Source organism: Nerophis ophidion, linkage group LG17 (genome assembly GCF_033978795.1).
Source record: "Nerophis ophidion isolate RoL-2023_Sa linkage group LG17, RoL_Noph_v1.0, whole genome shotgun sequence".
NCBI classification, from domain to species: Eukaryota; Metazoa; Chordata; class Actinopteri; order Syngnathiformes; family Syngnathidae; genus Nerophis; species Nerophis ophidion.
The window spans coordinates 39114280-39138741 of record NC_084627.1 but is presented as its reverse complement, the minus strand read 5'-3'; the positions used below and the strand labels follow the sequence as shown (position 1 = coordinate 39138741).

Sequence of the window (24462 nt, the reverse complement as noted above, 5' to 3'; positions counted from 1 at the left end):
AGCTGTGCTGTTGTCCTACAAGCACTCGAATTCATCGTCCCTGCCAGGAAAATGTCCCCCCTCCCACACCTGATACAGTATATTTCATTATGCATTTATTGACATGAATTATTGATAGGGCTCCGTGTGTGCATTGCACAGGCACTCCTCCAGAATGTTCCGATATCAACCGTGTGGCAAACAAGCGCAAAGCAGAATTTTTGACAGGCGTTTGTCACGTTTCGATTTTGATGAATGACACTTCAAAACGTTCAGCTCGTGATGGATCGCTGCTGCTGAGACCTCATAGAATTCCAATTTGGACGTCGAAGAGGTCGCAAATAACTCCGTTTATTTCTCTTCAGCATCAACCACTGATCATGTGGATGCAGCCAAAAACAAAAAATACTGACGGTCTAATTCCCTCGGGCGCACATCGGGCAATTTTGACTTTCCTGCTGAGTATTTTCTACTTTAGAACCTTGTCCTTTTAACCTTTGAGTCGGCTTTGACCAAAAAACTGTTTGCATTTTTTACCATTTTCGACATATGTGCTAAACTTAAAGGGTAGGGCTGAAATTTGGCCACTTAGTTTCAAAGAGGTTTTTCTTTGAAATGGCATCATATCACTTTTTGCCAAATTATTCTAAAAAAGGGATACCTTATTTCCCCGGACCATAGGGCGCACCGGTCTATTCAGTTCTTTTTTTCATACAAAAGGCGCACTGGATTATAAGGCGCATTAAAGTGAAGTGAATTATATTTATATAGCGCTCTTTCTCTAGTGACTCAAAGCGCTTTACATAGTGAAACCCAATATCTAATTTTCATATTCAAACCAGTGTGGGTGGCACTGGGAGCAGGTGGGTAAAGTATCTTGCCCAAGGGCACAACGGCAGTGACTATGATGGCGGAAGCGGGGATCGAACCTGCAACCCTCAAGTTGCTGGCACGGCCGGTCTACTGACCGAGCTATACCGGCGTCGGTCGGTCAGTCGGTCGGTCGGTCGGTCGGTCGGTCGGTCGGTCGGTCGGTCGGTCGGTCGGTCGGTCGGTCGGTCGGTCGGTCGGTCGGTCGGTCGGTCGGTCGGTCGGTCGGTCGGTCGGTCGGTCGGTCGGTCGGTCGGTAGTTAGGTAGGTATAGCTAAGTAGGTGTAGCGAGGTATGGGTAGGTAGCTAGGTAGGTAGCTAGGTAGGTATAGGTAGCTAGGTAGGTAGCTAGGTAGGTATAGGTAGCTAGATAGGTATAGGTAGGTAGCTAGGTAGGTATAGGTAGCTAGGTAGGTAGCTAGGTAGGTATAGGTAGCTTAGGTAGGTATAGCTAGGTAAGTAGGTAGGTAGGTAGGTAGGTAGGTAGGTAGGTAGGTAGGTAGGTCGATATATAATTTATAGGTATATAAAAGGGGTCATATTATGATTTTTTTTCTATATTTAAAACACTTCCTTTTGGTCTACATAACATGTAACGGTGGTTCTTTGGTAAAAAAATGTTTCATAAATTATCAATCAATCAATCAATCAATCAATCAATCAATCAATCAATCAATCGATCTATCTGTGGAAGTTGCTTCCTAACGGTTCCAGTGACATACACATCACAACAGTCAGGCGTGCCAAGTTGACAAAGTTTTAAGTGTTTTTTTTCTTTTACAAGACCTTTCCGAAATGCTTCCCAGCATGTCGTGACTTTGCAGTCACTCCCAGACCTCTCTCATCCTCCGCTCCGGGCCACTTACTGTTAAAGACAACAGATGATTAGATTAACGCGTACCACCTGTGAAATCTAATCAACAGCCAGCTGTGTCTCGCCGTCAGCACATGCCCAGCCCCTGCCCGCTGGTGCTCATCCTCAGTACCATGGACAGCGGTGGTGACTTTTTCTCCTGTAGGCTGCTGACTACACCTCCCCCCACACAATCAATCAATCAATTAATCAATCAATCAAAGTTTTTTTTAAATAGCTCGAAATCACGAGTGTCTCAATGATATCCTCGGCTCAGATGCCACATCAGGGCAAGAAAACTCAACCCAATGGGTTACAATGAGAAACCTTGGAGGGGACTGCAGATGATTATTGCTTTAGTGTCAAACTTACAGAACACAGGTAGAATGTGCTATCAACATGTATTATCACGATATACCAATATATCATGCATGGTCTATATCACACAAGCCTATGATGGATTTATCATTATTATTATGAAGCTATTACTATATTACATACTCTGATCATTAGAGGTGTCCGATAACATCGGACTGCCGATATTATCGGCCGATAAATGGTTTGAAATGTGGTATCGGAAATTATCGGTTTCGGTTTCAAAAAGTAAAATGTATGTTTTTTTAAAACGCCACTGTATGTAGTGGTACACGGACGTAAAGAGAAGTACAGAGCGCCAATAAACCTTAAAGGCACTGCCTTTGCGTGCCGGCCTAATCACATAGTATCTAAGGCTTTTCACACACATAAATGAATGCAACGCATACTTGGTCAACAGCCATGCAGGTCACACCGAGGGTGGCCGTATAAACAAATTTAACACTGTTACAAATATGCGACACACTATGAACCCACACCAAACGAGAATGACAAAAACATTTCGGGAGAACATCCGCTCCGTAACACACCACAAACACACCAGAACAAATACCCAGAACCCCTTGTAGCACTAACTCCTCCGGGACGCAACAATATTCACCACCCGCTACCAAAACACTGGAGTTGTCATTAGGCGAGGTTAATGTGTGTGTGTGTGTTTCTCAAAACAGTCATAATGCTTGCTAATGTACACAGTGTGTACCCATCAGTATCCGATGAAGTTGAAGGTTTATGCACTTGTATTAGTGTGCAATAAACCAACAACACCCAGACTATTTAAATGCATTGTTAATCAATTATGTACATTATTGGCCATTTATTGATATGTTGCACATTTTTGATAATGAATGGATTAAATAATTTTCTGTAATTACTGCTTCAGTCGTATAGACACCCCCTCCTATGATGTTTTACTCATTTGTGTGATGAATAGTTGTTATCACTGCTGTTGAGACAAGGGGTTGAAAAGATTCATCGGCAAAGTTGACAGAAATCGCTCATAAAATTTGTCAGAAAAACGCGAGCGATGACGTCACCGACAAATAGTTTTAATTTGATAGGTGAAGCTTTCTTCGCACTGAACTAGAAGTCACCATGTGTAGGTTTTATTCCTGTGTAACAAGAGTACCGAATTTGGTACTTTATACAGGTACCAACCTATAAAACCAGTACTATTGGGTACCGATTCACTTAAAATCAAACGGAAACGTATTTTCATACCTTTGTTGCACACTGTGTCACGTCCGGCCAAAACTTGGCAAGCAAACAGACCTTTTTGCCTCTGTAATATAATTTTCCATGCCAATGAAGTGTATTTCTGGTCTTGTCACCCCTTTTCGGGCAGAAGGGTAACACGACACTGCGGTTGGATCAAAAGAGATGTCGGAGCCGAGTTGCTGGACAAAAAGTTGCTTTATTACAAGCGAGTGTCATTATACAGGTCTGCAGTACCTGGAGGAGCTAAATTAAAAAATGAAGGACTCCTCACCTGGAGAAACCACACTAGCAGTCTTATATTCCTTCTTTTTCTGTCCGGGTGTAGGCTAAGTCAGGACAGCACAACCTGACCATGTAAGGAGATGTTAGTGTTTAGTGACTGGGAAGACAACAGATGTATACCACAACTTGTAGGTTGACGTTTAGGATAAACATGGAATCTCTCTGCCTGGATAGAGCTAAAACTTTTGCATTCCGAAGCCTGGTTTTATTGCTTTAATTCGTGAGAGAGCTAATTCCAGTCCACATGCGAATATCCGACTAAGCCTCCTTCTCAACCGTTATTTACTTAAACCTGGTGGTTCGCTTTCTCCAAGTTGAATATCTGTCCAGAGTCGGGATCCGGAGTGGACCGCTCGTCTGTGCATCGGTTGGGGACATCTCTGCGCTGCTGACCCGTCTCCGCTCGGGATGGTCTCCTGCTGGCCCCACTATGGACTAGACTCTCATTATTATGTTAAATCCACTATGGACTGGACTTTCACAATATCATGCTAGACCCACTCGACGTCCATTGCATCCGGTCTTCCCTAGATGGGCGGGGTCACCCACATCTGCGGTCCTCTCCAAGGTTTCTCATAGTCATTCACATTGACTTCCCACTGGTTTGTGAGATTTTCTTTGCCCTTATGTGGGCTCTGAACCGAGGATGTCGTTGTGGCTTGTGCAGCCCTTTGAGACACTTGTGATTAAGGGCCACATAAATAAACATTGATTGATTGATTGATTGATTGATTGATTGAATATAAACATTCACCATATGTTGAACATAATATGAGTTAACATAATAAGAGGGGCGGCATACCTCGGTTGGTAGAGTGGCCGTGCCAGCAACTTCAGGGTTCCCGGTTTGATCCCCGCTTCCGCCATCCTAGTCACTACCGTTGTGTCCTTGGGCAAGACACTTTACCCACCTGCTCCCAGTGCCACCCACACTGGTTTAAATGTAACTTAGATATTGGGTTTCATTATGTAAAAAGCGCTTTGACTCACTAGAGAAAAGCGCTATATAAATATAATTCACTTTACTTCACTTGATTAATACAATACGCCAACAAAGCCTGATAAAGAGCACTCAAAAGTTGGGAATAAAAGCTACAACTAAGATGCATGTTACAGGTAAACTAGTGATGTGCTATAAGTACAATACTTACAGTATGAACATTTTGTAGGACTAAACAAAAGACAAGACTACGCAACGAGGGCTAACTTAAATGAATGCATACTTGCAAATGAAAACGACATAAGACAACTAGACAGCTCAGTTATCATTATTAAATCCTACATTATAAAAATAAGATTTTATCAGTAAACAAATCGACATTAATACGTAAGCACACTAAAAATTGGTGCCGATAAATAATGATAAAATTCCCAGGTACTGTATTGTTTATATTTATGATAGTGTATATGTAAGGGTACAGTGGAGAAGGAGACGGCACTGAGTCGGGGACGTCGCTTAGCCTTAGGCGTGTTTATTAATACTATGGTATGAAGTGTGCAACTAACCAAAATATGCGGTGTGCGACTATGTGTTGAAGGTGCGTGTTGTGAAAAATGCGAAAGTCCAGAGAGGGCAAGGCAGGCTCGGAAGTCTGTGAGCATGGGAGAGGTCGAGGGCTGGAGAGAGGCGTCAATGTCCGTATGCTAGGGGTGTAACGGTACACAAAAATTTCGGTTCGGTACGTACCTCGGTTTAGAGGTCACGGTTCGGTTCATTTTCGTTACAGTAAGAAAACAACAAAATATCAATTTTGGGGTTATTCATTTACCAAATTTCAATCAATCAATCAATCAATCAATGTTTACTTATATAGCCCTAAATCACTAGTGTCTCAAAGGGCTGCACAAACCACTACGACATCCTCGGTAGGCCCACATAAGGGCAAGGAAAACTCACACCCAGTGGGACATCGGTGACAATAATGACCCAGTGGGACGTCGGTGACAATGATGACTATGAGAACCTTGGAGAGGAGGAAAGCAATGGATGTCGAGCGGATCTAACATGATACTGTGAAAGTTCAATCCATAGAGGAGGAAAGCAATGGATGTCGAGCGGATCTAACATGATACTGTGAAAGTTCAATCCATAGAGGAGGAAAGCAATGGATGTCGAGCGGGTCTAACATGATACTGTGAAATTTCAATCCATAATGGATCCAACACAGTCGCGAGAGTCCAGTCCAAAGCGGATCCAACACAGCAGCGAGAGTCCCGTTCACAGCGGAGCCAGCAGGAAACCATCCCAAGCGGAGGCGGATCAGCAGCGCAGAGATGTCCCCAGCCGATACACAGGCAAGCAGTACATGGCCACCGGATCGGACTGGACCCCCTCCACAAGGGAGAGTGGGACATAGAAGAAAAAGAAAAGAAACGGCAGATCAACTGGTCTAAAAAGGGAGTCTATTTAAAGGCTAGAGTATACAAATGAGTTTTAAGGTGAGACTTAAATTTGTAAACAATGGTTTGATCCTTTTAAGATTGGGAACACTATAATAATTCTGCCCACGTTAATCCACATTAAACTGCCTCAAGTAGTTGCTTAGATGAAATAAAATGACACAACTTTTCTTCTACGTATAAAAAGTGCAACATTAAATAGTTTGAAGTCAACTCATCATGCTTATTTTATTACAGCATTTGGGAAGCCTGTAGAAGATTTTTATTATGTAAATGTTATATTTTTATCAACATGTGATAGCAGGGACCCTGCCATTCAAAACTAGGCTGCTACATTACTAATGATTCATGTAACTATAGCTGAAAATTCATCCCTGACCACCATGGAGTTTATGTAGGCTTTATAATGGACTTGAATTATTTCATACACTATCAGAGACAGAAACTCTTCATTTAATATTATGTCCTTTTTTTGCTGCTTCAACACACCTCAATCAACACTGTCCGTAACACACGCACACACGCGCGCGCACACACACGCACACCCCAAAATGAGTTAACGTTTCGCTAAAAGCTAACTAACCTTCACCTAAAGCAAGGACTGCGAGTGAGCTGAGCTGCAGTTTGTTTCTAGAATGTCCACGGGCTCATAGTGATGTTTAGAAAGTAGTTGACTTGGAATATAATTTGGGGAGAGTGAGTTGCTCCCCTGCTACAGACCTATCTGCCCGACATCGACACTGAAGCCCTGACGACATGCGCTCTGAATACGCATTGCTGATTGGCTTTGTATGTAACCAATCAGATGGTTGTGTGGGCGGGACAATGCAGGGTGCTGTGTTCAGACTGAGGCAGAACGGTGCGGAGCAGCTTGTTAAAACTTTAGCATAGGCGGCGACTTCATATGTTCGTGTGGAACTCGTTCGGTATTCCTCCGCACCGAACCGGAACCCCCGTACCGGAACCCCCGTACTGAAACGGTTCAATACAAATACACGTACCGTTACACCCCTACCGTATGCAGGCGAAAAGTTAAGATCCTGAAAAGGCTACAAGAAGTTCAGGGGAAGTCCGGGGAGACGAGACACACAGCTCGAATCCAGGAGACGCTGAGATCATTATCCATGCGTTTGTTACGTCTAGCCTCGACTACTGTAATGTATTATTTTCGGGTCTCCCCATGTCTAGCATTAAAAGATTACAGTTGGTACAAAATGCGGCTGCTAGACTTTTGACAAGAACAAGAAAGTTTGATCACATTACACCTATACTGGCTCACCTGCACTGGCTTCCTGTGCACTTAAGATGTGACTTTAAGGTTTTACTACTTACGTATAAAATACTACACGGTCTAGCTCCAGCCTATCTTGCCGATTGTATTGTACCATATGTCCCGGCAAGAAATCTGCGTTCAAAGGACTGCGGCTTATTAGTGATTCCCAAAGCCCAAAAAAAGTCTGCGGGCTATAGAGCGTTTTCCGTTCGGGCTCCAGTACTCTGGAATGCCCTCCCGGTAACAGTTCGAGATGCTACCTCAGTAGAAACATTTAAGTCTCACCTTAAAACTCATTTGTATACTCTAGCCTTTAAATAGACTCCCTTTTTAGACCAGTTGATCTGCCGTTTCTTTTCTTTTTCTTCTATGTCCCACTCTCCCTTGTGGAGGGGGTCCGGTCCGATCGGGTGGCCATGTACTGCTCGCCTGTGTATCGGCTGGGGACATCTCTGCGCTGCTGATCCGCCTCCGCTTGGGATGGTTTCCTGCTGGCTCCGCTGTGAACGGGACTCTCGCTGCTGTGTTGGATCCGCTTTGGACTGGACTCTCGCGACTGTGTTGGATCCATTATGGATTGAACTTTCACAGTATCATGTTGAACTTTCACAGTATCATGTTAGACCCGCTCGACATCCATTGCTTTCCTCCTCTCCAAGGTTCTCATAGTCATCATTGTCACCGACGTCCCACTGGGTGTGAGTTTTCCTTGCCCTTATGTGGGCCTACCGAGGATGTCGTAGTGGTTTGTGCAGCCCTTTGAGACACTAGTGATTTAGGGCTATATAAGTAAACATTGATTGATTGATTGATTGATTGATTGAGACAGAGAGGCGCTGCGGGATGACAACACAGGACAAGAAACAATGAGCACAGAGGAGGGGAAACACGGAAAGCGAGTAGGTGTCAGGACTTGGAATAAGGAGTGGACCCAGATGCAGAGAGGAAGTTCCAAAAAAGGCTTTTATTGTGAATTAACTTTTAACCTCCAGAGCAAAAGTATTACGCATTTAATAATTACCAAAAAATCTGCGGAAATAATTCCAGAAAAAGGTAAACCAAAAATCACTCCGAAAAAACTAACAAAAGAACAAACTTACAATGAAGTCGTATCTACTATAAAAATAACATAAAGAGCTCCAACAGGAGGAAGAGCAAAAAGGCTATAAATCTATACTTAATACGGATAAACAAAAATATCACTCAATCTTTGAGAAAGAAAAGGAATTTAGAAAAAACACAAAAACTCACCAATTATGTTGGACAAAGGCTAGGATAACAAAGGGCGCTCAAAGGAGGAAAAGGTAAAACTCAAAATTACAGCAATTGATTTCTTCATCCAAAGAAGAAAACAAGGGAATAGCAAGACAAGGATATCGACATGGACATGGGCACGGACGCTAGAAAGACACGTAAGCACGAGACGGGGTCAGGGATGACGTCAGACTGGTGACACAAAAGGAAGGGCCCGTGATCTGGAACAAGAGGAGTTGCTTTTCAAAATAAAATATGCAAATCACAAGACAAGACTTCCCTCACCGCAGTGTGACAGTAGGCACATGGAAAAGGAAGCTATAGACCAGGGGTGTCAAACTCAAATACAGAGTGGGCCAACATTTTAAACGGAACAAAGCCGCGGGCCAAGGTTGAACAAATTAACCTTTTAATAGGGACCCAAACAAGTTTTGCATTAAATATTGAACAAGAAAGGCTTCTATCACTTTAGTAACATGCAAAATCCAGTTTCAAATAATAATAATTAAAAAAATATCAAGGGCATATCAAATAACATTTAAATAAAAATGTTATGCCTTTTTTTCCATTTGCAATCTTCTGAGGTAAATATCAAATGTTTTCCAAAAGCTAATGATAATGTGCAGAAATATGGGGAAACAACTACAAATGTGCGTTACATTCGTTAACTGTGTTACAAAAAAGATCGATTAGAATAATACACAATGTTGGATATAGAGAACATACAAACCCTTTATTTATTGAGTCAAAAATATTAAAGCTCGAGGACTTGATAAAATTGCAAACAGCTAAATTGATGTACAAAGTAAATTATAACCTGCTACCAAAGAATGTACAACAATTCTTCTCAACTAAAGAGGAGAAATATAACCTTAGAGGAAAATCTAACTTAAAACATTTGTATGCCCGTACAACACTTAAAACTTTTAGCATATCAGTATGTGGAATTAAATTATGGAATGGATTAAGTAAAGAAGTTAAACATTGTACTGATATGAGTCAGTTTAAGAGGATGTTTAAATTAATAGTGCTTACAAAGTACAAAGAAGAAGTATTATGAGAAACACTTTCAAACTTATTGAAAATAAGGTATTCTTCATCTTAGTATGTTAATAATGACTGAAATAATTAAGTACATGTTAGAAAACTGCTGTGTTAATCACTCATAGATGTCATTTTGCTATTTTGAAATTTTGCTGTAAAGAAGGTCAGTGAATAATTGTATATATTGTGGGCGCTCTGGAGTGGAAAAGGGGTAGGATCAAATAAGCTTTGCTTCTTCCTACTCCTTTTCGGACATGATGTATTGTGTATTGCGAAATGATGAATTTAACTGATGTATAATGTTGTATGTATGTCATGTTCGAAATAAACTAAGAAAAGAAAAAGAAAAAGATAAATTGGAAAATAAAATAACAATAATGAATGAACCAAACATTCGAGCCTTGAAGTAGCATGAGAAAATGCACGAATAAAACGTTAATTATTGGTCAGTTTGCTGGAAGTTTCCTGGAAGAGTTAGTGCTGCAAGGGGTTCTGGGTATTTGTTCTGTTGTGTTACGGTGCAGATGTTCACCCGAAATGTGTTTGTCATTCTTGTTTGGTGTGGGTTCACAGTGTGGCGCATATATGTAACAGTGCTAAAGTTGTTCATACGGCCACCCTCAGTGTGACCTGTATGGCTGTTGACCAAGTATGAATTGCATTCACGTGTGTGTGTGTGTTTGTGTGTAAAAGCCACAAATATTATGTTAGTATGGAGGAAAAGCGGACGTTACGACAGGTTGTAGAGAACGCTAAAGGCAGTGCCTTAAATGCACGCCCCCAATATAGTTGTCCAGGTGGAAATCGGTAGAAATTCGGGGGAATGGTTGCCGCGGGAGATTTTCGGGAGGGGCACTGAACTTCGGGAGTCTACCGGGAAAATTAGGAGGTTTGGCAAGTATGAGTATTAGCGGTGAATGCGGTGTTACAGCGGCACCGACGCTGTATAACACCGGCGGGCCAGCTCTAATGCTAAATTGATTTTGCCTCAAGGGCCAAATTAAATTACACGGCGGGCCAGAGTTTGACACCCATGCTATAGACGTACAATACAGGTAGCTACGTTCTGGCACTGAAATGCAACAGTATAGCTGTCCTTTTGGAGAGCATGGCCCTCATGTAACAAGCTTGCATACGCACAAAAACCTGGCGTAGAATCTTTTTCATGGCAAAAATGAGATGTATCAATACTGAAGTTGATGTGGAAATGTGCACAGCCTCACGCCAACTTCATGGCGGACATACGTACATTTCTATGGGCGGTGGATACCTTTGTAACACACCGAGATCTTTCGGACTTTGCCAATATTTGACTTTTTCAAATGTAAAGCAGCAAAAAAAAAGTATGTGCATACAAATATATATTTTTTTTATTGCAGGTGAAAGAGCAGCAGAATGGCCTTGTGGTCTGGAGCCTCCAGCCAGGTTGTGTCCTAACGGGACCCAATGCAGGGAATACTGGACTGGACCCAATTTTGGCATTACCAACTTCGACAACATCCTGTTTGCTGTGCTTACGGTGTTTCAGTGCATCACCATGGAGGGCTGGGTTGACATTCTCTACAGCGTGAGTCCATACGTACTGCATTTTGTTCTCACAAAAACGAGCAATGGATTGTGCAAGACACTGTAGCTGCTTGCTGCATATTCTCCAATATTCTGAGTGTCAGTGTGTCCACCAGCTTTACTTATAATTAATGTAAATAATTATTTTTCGAATAACATTTTAATTCCCTCAGTCATCTACAGATGGCAGTGCATCACTTTTTGTACAAAATCCATTGAAATTATTGTGAGCGAACATCAAATGTCATTTTAGATTGACTTACACAAACTTTAATAATCCACAAGGGAAATTGTTGTACACAGTAGCTCAGTTGCAAAGGTTGGAAAGTGTCAGGATGGAAAGGATAATGCAGGTATAAATTAGCCTAAAAATGTACCGTAGTAGCAATATAAAATATAACATATATGTAATATTTACATATTATGTATACAGGATATGATACAGTGGGGCGAAAAAGTATTTAGTAAGCCGCCGATTGTGCAAGTTCTCCCACTTAAAATGATGACAGAGGTCTGTAATTTTCATCATAGGTACACTTCAACTGTGAGAGACAGAATGTGAAAAAAAAATCCAGGAATTCACATTGTAGGAATTTTAAAGAATTTATTTGTAAGTTATGGTGGAAAATAAGTATTTGGCCAACCATTCAAAGCTCTCATTAATGGAAGGAGTTTTTGGCTCAAAATCTCACGATACATGGCCCCATTCATTCTTTCCTTAACACGGATCAATCGTCCTGTCCCCTTAGCAGAAAAACAGCCCAAAAGCATGATGTTTCCACCCCCATGCTTCACAGTAGGTGTGGTGTTCTTGGGATGCAACTCAGTATTCTTCTTCCTCCAAACACAACAAGTTGAGTTTATAACAAAAAGTTCTATTTTGGTTTCATCTGACCACATGACATTCTCCCAATCCTTTGCTGTATCGTCCATGTATCCATTTTGGTATAAACTCAACTCGTCGTGTTTGGAGGAAGAAGAATACTGAGTTGCATCCCAAGAACACCATACCTACTGTGAAGCATGGGGGTGGAAACATCATGCTTTGGGGCTGTTTTTCTGCTAAGGGGACAGGACGATTGATCCGTATTAAGGAAAGAATGAATGGGGCCATGTATCGTGAGATTTTGAGCCAAAACCTCCTTCCATCAGTGAGAGCTTTGAATGGTTGACCAAATACTTATTTTCCACCATAATTTACAAATAAATTCTTTAAAATTCCTACAATGTGAATTCCTGGATTTTTTTTCACATTCTGTCTCTCACCGTTGAAGTGTACCTATGATGAAAATTGCAGACCTCTGTCATCATTTTAAGTGGGAGAACTTGCACAATCGGTGGCTGACTAAATACTTGTTTGCACCACTGTAAATGCTGATATATTGTATTATTATATTGTATTATATTCATATATAATATATAACAATTACAATGTATAATATTACAGTTTGTGTAACAGCTGCAGCATAAAATAGAGAGTAGATCCAGCAGAAAATAAAAAAATCCATCCATCCATCCATATATTTTCTAGCGCTTATTCCCTTTTTGGGTCGCGGGGATCGCTGGCGCCTATCTCAGCTACATCCTGCGCTGAGGTGGCGACTTGTCCAGGATGTACCCCGCCTTCCGCCCAAAATAAAAAAATAATAATCAAAAACAAATAGAGGCAGATAACATAGAAGCGGTCAGGTAAATTAAAATTGTAATTCTATCAGTGTGTCTGAATTTCCTCACTCCATCTGTTTCCATTTGAATTCTGATATATTAATGGGTCAGTCCCTGCAGATTTTCGAGTTGTTTTTTTGTGATTGTCGTTTCTTAAATGCCTTAATTTGCGGCAGGTTTTTCAGAAAGTTGAAGCAAAAGTTACAATGTTTTAAATGCTTTTTTTTTTCTTCTAACATTGCATCAACTTGTGATGTTATGAATGTTTTTTTTTAATCAATGTTTTAAGTCTTTTTTGTAACCTTAGCCTAAAAAAGCACTGTGTTTTAAAAACACTGAAAAACAAATACTTTATTTCCAAAACCAGTGAAGTTGGCATGTTGTGTATGTCGTAAATAAAAACAGAATACAATGATTTGCAAAGCCTTTTCAACTTAAATTCAATTAAATAGAATGCAAATACAAGATATTTAATGTTCGAACTGAGAAACTATTTATTTTTTGCAATTAATCATTAACTTAGAATTTTAACGGCAGCAACACATTGCAAAAAAGTTGGCATAGGGACAGTTTCACCACTGTGTTACATGGCCTTTCCTTTTAACAACACTCAGTAAACGTTTGGGAACTGAGGAGACCAATTTTCGAAGTTTTTCAGGTGGATTTCTTTCCCATTCCTGCTTGATGTACAGCTTAAGTTGTTCAACAGTCCGGGTTCTCTGATGTGGTATTTTAGGCTTCATATTGCGGCACACATTTTCAATGGGAGACAGGTCTGGACTACAGCCAGGCCAGTCTAATACCTGCACTCTTTTACTACGAAGCCAGGCTGTTATAACACGTGGCTTGGCATTGTCTTGCTGAAATAAGCAGGGGCATCCATGATAACGTTGCTTGGATGGCAACATATGTTACTCCAAAACCTGTATGTACCTTTCAGCATTAATGGGGGCTTTATAGATGTGTAAGTTACACAAGCCTTGGGCACTAATACACCCCCATTCCATCACAGATACTGGCTTTAGAACTTTGGGCCTACAACAGTTGGGATGGTTATTTTCCTCTTTGATCCAGAGGACACAACATCCACAGTTTCCAAAAACTATTTGAAATGTGGACTTGTCAAACCACAGAACACTTTTCCACTTCGTATCGGTCCATATTAGATGATCTCGGGCCCAGCGAAGCCAGCAGCATTTCTGGGTGTTGTTGATAAATGGCTTTCGCGTTGAATTGTCGAACACAAGGTGGCAGTGTAACAATAATAATTGAATATTCAAATCATTTCCTTATTCCCTTTCATTACATGCCATATTTTGAGCAAAATTAAGTCACTTATGCAAAATACGTAAACATCCTTTGGTCTACTCTCTTAAAGTTATATCCCGAATTAAAAACAACAATGACAAAGAACGTTTTTGAGATCATAAACAATAATCCTTGATAAATGATAATCACTGTATGTAATATCCTGATACTATACTTGCTGTCGCTCCTGTTTATATTTGAATCGATCCGCCCACCCCTGTTTAAACATTCAAGGCCTGCAGCTTAGCAGTTAGCTTGGCTTCTTTTTTCCTCCTACGGTGCATACTGTATAGCATGTTTAGCTATTCCTCGTCATCCGGTGATAATGGTACTTGTGAAAAAAATGACATACAGGAAAAGATTAGTTTGGCGCTACATTGCTAGAAAGTGTCATCAACATGCATTATTTATCACAACAGTATTAAAAGCAATATTGTCGGCCAAATGTATAGAATTACATCATATATTGTTTATATTAGGCAACCCTGATTGACGTTAAAGGCAACCTTTCACATTTGAGCTTTTATTCACCATATTTTGCTGATGTTTGTCGCAAATGACAAGTTTCCGCCATTGTGGGTTTTTCCCAGACACTTTCTTTTAGTGCTGCTTGGCTAAACCTTCACTCTCCTTTTGGGGATTCTTGTTTTCTTTTATGTTTGCTTGGACTGCATGTTTTGACCTGAATAAAGCAAACACACAGCTGTTTAGGAGAGCCCAAACGGTGAAAGTACTTAGAACTGGAGGGCCTGTCCTGGTGACCGACATTAAATATCTGATTGTTATTGTGCAAAACTGACTTGTCATGACGGGTCCTTTGAAAAATAGTTTTCAAAAAGATATAGTTGATATTACATACAGTGATCATCATTTATCAAGGATTATTATTTATGATCATAAAAACGTTTTTTGTCATTCTTGTTTTTAATTTAGGATATAAATTTAAGAGATTAGACCAAAGGATGTTTATGTATTTTGCATAAGTGACTTAATTTTGCTCAAAATATGATAGAGAATAAGGAAATAATTTGAATATTCAATTAAAATTGTTACACTGCCATAATGTGTTCGACAATGCAAAGCGAAAGCCATTTATCAACAACACCCAGCAACGCTGCCATCTTCGCTTATCTAAGATGGACTGATGCAAATGGAAAAAGTGTTCTGTGGCTTGACGAGTCCACATTTCAAATTGTTTTTGGAAACTGAGGATGCTGTGTCTTCCGGAACGAAGAGGAAAATAGCCATCTGGATTGTTATAGGGGCAACGTTCAAAAGCCAGCATCTGTGATGGTATGGGGGTGTATTAGTGCTCAAGGCATGGGTAACTTACACATCTGTGAAGGCACCATTAATGCTAAAAAGGTACATAGAGGTTTTGGAGAAACATGTTAGCATCCGAGCAACGTTAACATGAACGCCCCTGCTTATTTCAACAAGACAATGCCAAGCCACGTGTTACAAAAGCGTGGCTTCATACTAAATGATTGCGGGTACTAGACTGGCATGCCTGTAGTCCAGACCTGTCTCCGATTGAAAATGTGTGGCACATTATGAAGCGTAAAATACCACAACAGAGACCCCGGACTGTTGAACAACTTAAGCTGTACATCAAGCAAGAATGGGAAAGAATTCCACCTGAAAAGCTTCCAAAATTGGTCTCCTCAGTTCCCAAACGTTTACTGAGTGATGTTAAAAGGAAAGGCCATGTAACACAGTGGTAAACATGCCCCTGTTGCTGCCATTAAATTGTAAGTAATGATTATTTGTAAACAAAATTAAGTTTCTCAGTTTGAACATGAAATATCTTGTCGACAATGCAAAGCGAAAGCCATTTATCAACAACACCCAGCGACGCTGCCATCTTCGCTGGGCCCGAGCTCATCTAAGATGGACTGATGCAAATGGAAAAAGTGTTCTGTGGCTTGACGAGTCCACATTTCAAATTGTTTTTGGAAACTGAGGACGCTGTGTCTTCCGGAACAAAGAGGAAAATAACCATCTGGATTGTTATAGGCGCAACGATCAAAAGCCAGCATCAGTGATGGTATGGGGGTGTATTAGTGCTCAAGGCATGGGTAACTTACACATCTGTGAAGGCACCATTAATGCTGAAAGGTACATACAGGTTTTGGAGGAACATGTTAGCATCCGAGCAACGTTAATATAGACGCCCCTGCTTATTTCAACAAGACAATGCCTAGCCACATTTTACAAAAGCGTGGCTTCATACTAAATGATTGCAGGTACTACACTGGCTTGCCTGTAGTCCAAACCTGTCTGCGATTGAAAATGTGTGGCACATTATGAAGCCTAAAATACCACATCTGAGACCCCGGACTGTTGAACAACTTAAGCTGTACATCAAGCAAGAATGGGAAAGAATTCCACCTGAAAAGCTTCCAAAATTGATCTATTCAGGTCTCAAACGTTTACTGAGTGATGTTAAAAGGAAAGGCCATGTAACACAGTGGTAAACATGCCCCTGTTGCTGCCATTAAATTGTAAGTAATGATTATTTGTAAACAAAATTAAGTTTCTCAGTTTGAACATGAAATATCTTGTCGACAATGCAAAGCGAAAGCCATTCATCAACAACACCCAGCGACACTGCCATCTTCGCTGGGCCCGAGCTCATCTAAGATGGACTGATGCAAATGGAAAAAGTGTTCTGTGGTGTGACGAGTCCACATTTCAAATTGTTTTTGGAAACTGACGACGCTATATCTTCCGGAACAAAGAGGAAAAGAACCATCCGGATTGTTATAGGCGCAAAGTTTAAAAGCCAGCATCTGTGATGGTATGGGGGTGCGTTAGTGCCCAAGGCATGGGTAACTTACACATCTGTGAAGGCACCATTAATGCTAAAAAGGTACATACAGGTTTTGGAGAAACATGTTAGCATCCGAGCAACGTTAACATGGACGCTCCTGCTTATTTCAACAAGACAATGCCAAGCCACGTGTTACAAAAGCGTGGCTTCGTACTAAATGATTGCGGGTACTAGACTGGCTTGCCCGTAGTCCAGACCTGTCTCCGATTGAAAATGTGTGGCACATTATGAAGCCTAAAATACCACAACAGAGACCTCGGACTGTTGAACAACTTAAGCTGTACATCAAGCAAGAATGGGAAAGAATTCCACCTGAAAAGCTTCCAAAATTGATCTCTTCAGGTCCCAAAGGTTTACTGAGTGATGTTAAAAGGAAAGGCCATGTAACACAGTGGTAAAAATGCCCCTGTTGCTGCCATTAAATTGTAAGTAATGATTATTTGTAAACAAAATTAAGTTTCTCAGTTTGAACATGAAATATCTTATCGACAATGCAAAGCGAAAGCCATTTATCAACAACACCCAGCGACGCTGCCATCTTCGCTGGGCCCGAGCTAATCTAAGATGGACTGATGCAAATGGAAAAAGTGTTCTGTGGCTTAAAGAGTCCACATTTCAAATTGTTTTTGGAAACTGAGGACGCTGTGTCTTCCGGAACAAAGGAAAATAACCATCTGGATTGTTATAGGCGCAACGTTCAAAAGCCAGCATCTGTGATGGTATGGGGGTGTATTAGTGCCCAAGTAACTTACACATCTGTGAAGGCACCATTAATGCTAAAAAGGTACATACAGGTTTTGGAGAAACATGTTAGCATCCGAGCAACGTTAACATGGATGCTCCTGCTTATTTCAACAAGACAATGCCAAGCCACGTGTTACAAAAGCCTGGCTTCATACTAAATGATTGCAGGTACTAGACTGGCTTGCCCGTAGTCCGGACCTGTCTCCGATTGAAAATGTGTGGCACATTATGAAGCCTAAAATACCACAACCGAGACCCCGGACTGTTGAACAACTTAAGCTGTACATCAAGCAAGAATGGGAAAGAATTCCACCTGAAAAGCTTCCAAAATTGGTCTCTTCAGGTCCCAAACGTTTACTGAGTGATGTTAAAAGGAAAGGCCATGTAACACAGTGGTAAAAATGCCCCTGTTGCTGCCATTAAATTGTAAGTAATGATTATTTGTAAAAAAAATTAAGTTTCTCAGTTTGAACATGAAATATCTTGTCGATAATGCAAAGCGAAAGGCATTTATCAACAACACCCAGCGACACTGCCATCTTCGCTGGGCCCGAGCTCATCTAAGATGTACTGATGCAAATGGAAAAAGTGTTCTGTGGTGTGACGAGTCCACATTTCCAATTGTTTTTGGAAACTGACGACGCTATATCCTCCGGAAAAAAGAGGAAAAGAACCATCCGGATTGTTATAGGCGCAAAGTTTAAAAGCCACCATCTGTGATGGTATGGGGGTGGGTTAGTGCCCAAGGCATGGATAACTTACACATCTGTGAAGGCACCATTAATGCTGAAAGGTACATACAGGTTTTGTAGCAACATATGTTGCCATCTGAACAATGTTAAAATGGACGCCCCTGCTTATTTCAACAAGACAATGCCAAGCCACGTGTTACAAAAGCGTGGCTTCATACTAAATGATTGCGGGTACTAGACTGGCTTGCCTGTAGTCCGGACCTGTCTCCGATTGAAAATATGTGGCACAATATGGAGCTTTAAATTCCACAACTGTTGAACAACTTAAGCCGTACATCAAGCAAGAATGGGAAAGAATTCCACCTGAAAAGCTTCCAAAATTGCTCTCCTCAGTTCCCAAACGTTTACTGAGTGATGTTAAAAGGAAAGGCCATGTAACACAGTGGTAAACATGCCCCTGTTGCTGCCATTAAATTGTAAGTAATGATTATTTGTAAACAAAATTAAGTTTCTCAGTTTGAACATGAAATATCTTGTCGACAATGCAAAGCGAAAGCCATTTATCAACAACACCCAGCAACGCTGCCATCTTCGCTGGGCCCGAGCTCATCTAAGATGGACTGATGCAAATGGAAAAAGTGTTCTGTGATGTGACGAGTCCACATTTCCAATTGTTTTTGGAAACTGACGACGCTATATCTTCCGGAACAAAGAGGAAACGAACCATCCGGATTGTTATAGGCGCAAAGTTTAAAAGCCAGCATCTGTGATGGTATGGGGGTGCGTTAGTGCTCAAGGCATGGGTAACTTACACATCTGTGAAGGCACCATTAATGCTAAAAAGGTACATACAGGTTTTGGAGAAACATGTTAGCATCCGAGCAACGTTAACGTGGACGCTCCTGCTTATTTCAACAAGACAATGCCAAGCCACGTGTTACAAAAGCGTGGCTTCGTACTAAATGATTGCAGGTACTAAACTGGCTTGCCTGTAGTCCAGACCTGTCTCCGATTGAAAATGTGTGGCACATTATGAAGCCTAAAATACCACAACAGAGACCCCGGACTGTTGAACAACTTAAGCTGTACATCAAGCAAGAATGGGAAAGAATTCCACCTGAAAATCTTCCAAAATTGGTCTCTTCAGGTCCCAAAGGTTTACTGAGTGATGTTAAAAGGAAAGGCCATGTAACACAGTGGTAAACATGCCCCTGTTGCTGCCATTAAATTGTAAGTAATGATTATTTGTTAACAAAATTAAGTTTCTCAGTTTGAACATGAAATATCTTGTCGACAATGCAAAGCGAAAGCCATTTATCAACAACACCCAGCGACACTGCCATCTTCGCTGGGCCCGAGCTAATCTAAGATGGACTGATGCAGATGGAAAAAGTGTTCTGTGGTGTGACGAGTCCGCATTTCAAATAGTTTTTGGAAACTGAGGACGCTGTGTCTTCCGGAACAAAGAGGAAAATAACCATCCGGATTGTTATAGGCGCAAAGTTCAAAAGCCAGCATCTGTGATGGTATGGGGGTGCATTAGTGCTCAAGTAACTTACACATCTGTGAAGGCACCATTAATGCTGAAAGGTACATACAGGTTTTGGAGGAACATGTTAGCATCCGAGCAACGTTAACATGGACGCCCCTGCTTATTTCAACAAGACAATGCCAAGCCACGTGTTACAAAAGTGTGGCTTCATACCAAATGATTGCAGGTACTAGACTGGCTTGCCTGTAGTCCAGACCTGTCTCCGATTGAAAATGTGTGGCACATTATGAAGCCTAAAATACCACAACAGAGACCCCGGACAGTTGAACAACTTAAGCTGTACATCAAGCAAGAATGGGAAAGAATTCCACCTGAAAAGCTTCCAAAATTGGTCTCTTCAGTTCCCAAACGTTTTCTGAGTGATGTTAAAAGGAAAGGCCATGTAATACAGTGGTAAAAATGCCCCTGTTGCTACCATTAAATTGTAAGTAATGATTATTTGTAAACAAAATTAAGTTTCTCAGTTTGAACATGAAATATCTTGTCGACAATGCAAAGCGAAAGCCATTTATCAACAACACCCAGCGACGCTGCCATCTTCGCTGGGCCCGAGCTCATCTAAGATGGACTGATGCAAATGGAAAAAGTGTTCTGTGGCTTGACGAGTCCACATTTCAAATTGTTTTTGGAAACTGAGGACGCTGTGTCTTCCGGAACAAAGAGGAAAATAACCATCTGGATTGTTATAGGCGCAACGATCAAAAGCCAGCATCAGTGATGGTATGGGGGTGTATTAGTGCTCAAGGCATGGGTAACTTACACATCTGTGAAGGCACCATTAATGCTAAAAAGGTACATACAGGTTTTGGAGGAACATGTTAGCATCCGAGCAACGTTAACATGGACGCCCCTGCTTATTTCAACAAGACAATGCCAAGCCACGTGTTACAAAAGCGTGGCTTCGTACTAAATGATTGCGGGTACTAGACTGGCTTGCCTGTAGTCCGGACCTGTCTCCGATTGAAAATGTGTGGCACATTATGAAGCCTAAAATACCACAACAGAGACCCCGGACTGTTGAACAACTTAAGCTGTACATCAAGCAAGAATGGGAAAGAATTCCACCTGAAAAGCTTCCAAAATTGGTCTCTTCAGGTCCCAAACGTTTACTGAGTGATGTTAAAAGGAAAGGCCATGTAACACAGTGGTAAAAATGCCCCTGTTGCTGCCATTAAATTGTAAGTAATGATTATTTGTAAACAAAATTAAGTTTCTCAGTTTGAACATGAAATATCTTGTCGATAATGCAAAGCGAAAGCCATTTATCAACAACACCCAGCGACACTGCCATCTTCGCTGGGCCCGAGCTCATCTAAGATGTACTGATGCAAATGGAAAAAGTGTTCTGTGGTGTGACGAGTCCACATTTCCAATTGTTTTTGGAAACTGACGACGCTATATCCTCCGGAAAAAAGAGGAAAAGAACCATCCGGATTGTTATAGGCGCAAAGTTTAAAAGCCACCATCTGTGATGGTATGGGGGTGGGTTAGTGCCCAAGGCATGGGTAACTTACACATCTGTGAAGGCACCATTAATGCTGAAAGGTACATACAGGTTTTGTAGCAACATATGTTGCCATCTGAACAATGTTAAAATGGACGCCCCTGCTTATTTCAACAAGACAATGCCAAGCCACGTGTTACAAAAGCGTGGCTTCATACTAAATGATTGCGGGTACTAGACTGGCTTGCCTGTAGTCCGGACCTGTCTCCGATTGAAAATATGTGGCACAATATGGAGCTTTAAATTCCACAACTGTTGAACAACTTAAGCCGTACATCAAGCAAGAATGGGAAAGAATTCCACCTGAAAAGCTTCCAAAATTGCTCTCCTCAGTTCCCAAACGTTTACTGAGTGATGTTAAAAGGAAAGGCCATGTAACACAGTGGTAAACATGCCCCTGTTGCTGCCATTAAATTGTAAGTAATGATTATTTGTAAACAAAATTAAGTTTCTCAGTTTGAACATGAAATATCTTGTCGACAATGCAAAGCGAAAGCCATTTATCAACAACACCCAGCAACGCTGCCATCTTCGCTGGGCCCGAGCTCATCTAAGATGGACTGATGCAAATGGAAAAAGTGTTCTGTGATGTGACGAGTCCACATTTCCAATTGTTTTTGGAAACTGACGACGCTATATCTTCCGGAACAAAGAGGAAACGAACCATCCGGATTGTTATAGGCGCAAAGTTTAAAAGCCAGCATCTGTGATGGTATGGGGGTGCGTTAGTGCTCAAGGCATGGGTAACTTACACATCTGTGAAGGCACCATTAATGCTAAAAAGGTACATACAGGTTTTGGAGAAACATGTTAGCATCCGAGCAACGTTAACGTGGACGCTCCTGCTTATTTCAACAAGACAATGCCAAGCCACGTGTTACAAAAGCGTGGCTTCGTACTAAATGATTGCAGGTACTAAACTGGCTTGCCTGTAGTCCAGACCTGTCTCCGATTGAAAATGTGTGGCACATTATGAAGCCTAAAATACCACAACAGAGACCCCGGACTGTTGAACAACTTAAGCTGTACATCAAGCAAGAATGGGAAAGAATTCCACCTGAAAATCTTCCAAAATTGGTCTCTTCAGGTCCCAAAGGTTTACTGAGTGATGTTAAAAGGAAAGGCCATGTAACACAGTGGTAAACATGCCCCTGTTGCTGCCATTAAATTGTAAGTAATGATTATTTGTTAACAAAATTAAGTTTCTCAGTTTGAACATGAAATATCTTGTCGACAATGCAAAGCGAAAGCCATTTATCAACAACACCCAGCGACACTGCCATCTTCGCTGGGCCCGAGCTAATCTAAGATGGACTGATGCAAATGGAAAAAGTGTTCTGTGGTGTGACGAGTCCGCATTTCAAATAGTTTTTGGAAACTGAGGACGCTGTGTCTTCCGGAACAAAGAGGAAAATAACCATCCGGATTGTTATAGGCGCAAAGTTCAAAAGCCAGCATCTGTGATGGTATGGGGGTGCATTAGTGCCCAAGTAACTTACACATCTGTGAAGGCACCATTAATGCTGAAAGGTACATACAGGTTTTGGAGGAACATGTTAGCATCCGAGCAACGTTAACATGGACGCCCCTGCTTATTTCAACAAGACAATGCCAAGCCACGTGTTACAAAAGCGTGGCTTCGTACTAAATGATTGCAGGTACTAAACTGGCTTGCCTGTAGTCCAGACCTGTCTCCGATTGAAAATGTGTGGCACATTATGAAGCCTAAAATACCACAACAGAGACCCCGGACTGTTGAACAACTTAAGCTGTACATCAAGCAAGAATGGGAAAGAATTCCACCTGAAAATCTTCCAAAATTGGTCTCTTCAGGTCCCAAAGGTTTACTGAGTGATGTTAAAAGGAAAGGCCATGTAACACAGTGGTAAACATGCCCCTGTTGCTGCCATTAAATTGTAAGTAATGATTATTTGTTAACAAAATTAAGTTTCTCAGTTTGAACATGAAATATCTTGTCGACAATGCAAAGCGAAAGCCATTTATCAACAACACCCAGCGACACTGCCATCTTCGCTGGGCCCGAGCTAATCTAAGATGGACTGATGCAAATGGAAAAAGTGTTCTGTGGTGTGACGAGTCCGCATTTCAAATAGTTTTTGGAAACTGAGGACGCTGTGTCTTCCGGAACAAAGAGGAAAATAACCATCCGGATTGTTATAGGCGCAAAGTTCAAAAGCCAGCATCTGTGATGGTATGGGGGTGCATTAGTGCCCAAGTAACTTACACATCTGTGAAGGCACCATTAATGCTGAAAGGTACATACAGGTTTTGGAGGAACATGTTAGCATCCGAGCAACGTTAACATGGACGCCCCTGCTTATTTCAACAAGACAATGCCAAGCCACGTGTTACAAAAGCGTGGCTTCATACCAAATGATTGCAGGTACTAGACTGGCTTGCCTGTAGTCCAGACCTGTCTCCGATTGAAAATGTGTGGCACATTATGAAGCCTAAAATACCACAACAGAGACCCCGGACAGTTGAACAACTTAAGCTGTACATCAAGCAAGAATGGGAAAGAATTCCACCTGAAAAGCTTCCAAAATTGGTCTCTTCAGTTCCCAAACGTTTTCTGAGTGATGTTAAAAGGAAAGGCCATGTAATACAGTGGTAAAAATGCCCCTGTTGCTACCATTAAATTGTAAGTAATGATTATTTGTAAACAAAATTAAGTTTCTCAGTTTGAACATGAAATATCTTGTCGACAATGCAAAGCGAAAGCCATTTATCAACAACACCCAGCGACGCTGCCATCTTCGCTGGGCCCGAGCTCATCTAAGATGGACTGATGCAAATGGAAAAAGTGTTCTGTGGCTTGACGAGTCCACATTTCAAATTGTTTTTGGAAACTGAGGACGCTGTGTCTTCCGGAACAAAGAGGAAAATAACCATCTGGATTGTTATAGGCGCAACGATCAAAAGCCAGCATCAGTGATGGTATGGGGGTGTATTAGTGCCCAAGGCATGGGTAACTTACACATCTGTGAAGGCACCATTAATGCTAAAAAGGTACATACAGGTTTTGGAGG

The 24462-nt window shown here is 41.4% G+C and overlaps 1 protein-coding gene across 1 annotated transcript in view; it reads left to right on the top strand.

The window, feature by feature from the left end:
- LOC133536415 (voltage-dependent N-type calcium channel subunit alpha-1B-like) overlaps positions 1 to 24462 on the top strand; it is a 446201-nt gene that overhangs the window by 140710 nt on the left and 281029 nt on the right. Inside the window, exon 6 of the mRNA XM_061876915.1 lies at positions 10928 to 11115. Within this exon, the coding sequence (XP_061732899.1) occupies positions 10928 to 11115 (188 nt within the window). The remainder of the gene's footprint in view (positions 1 to 10927; positions 11116 to 24462) is intronic.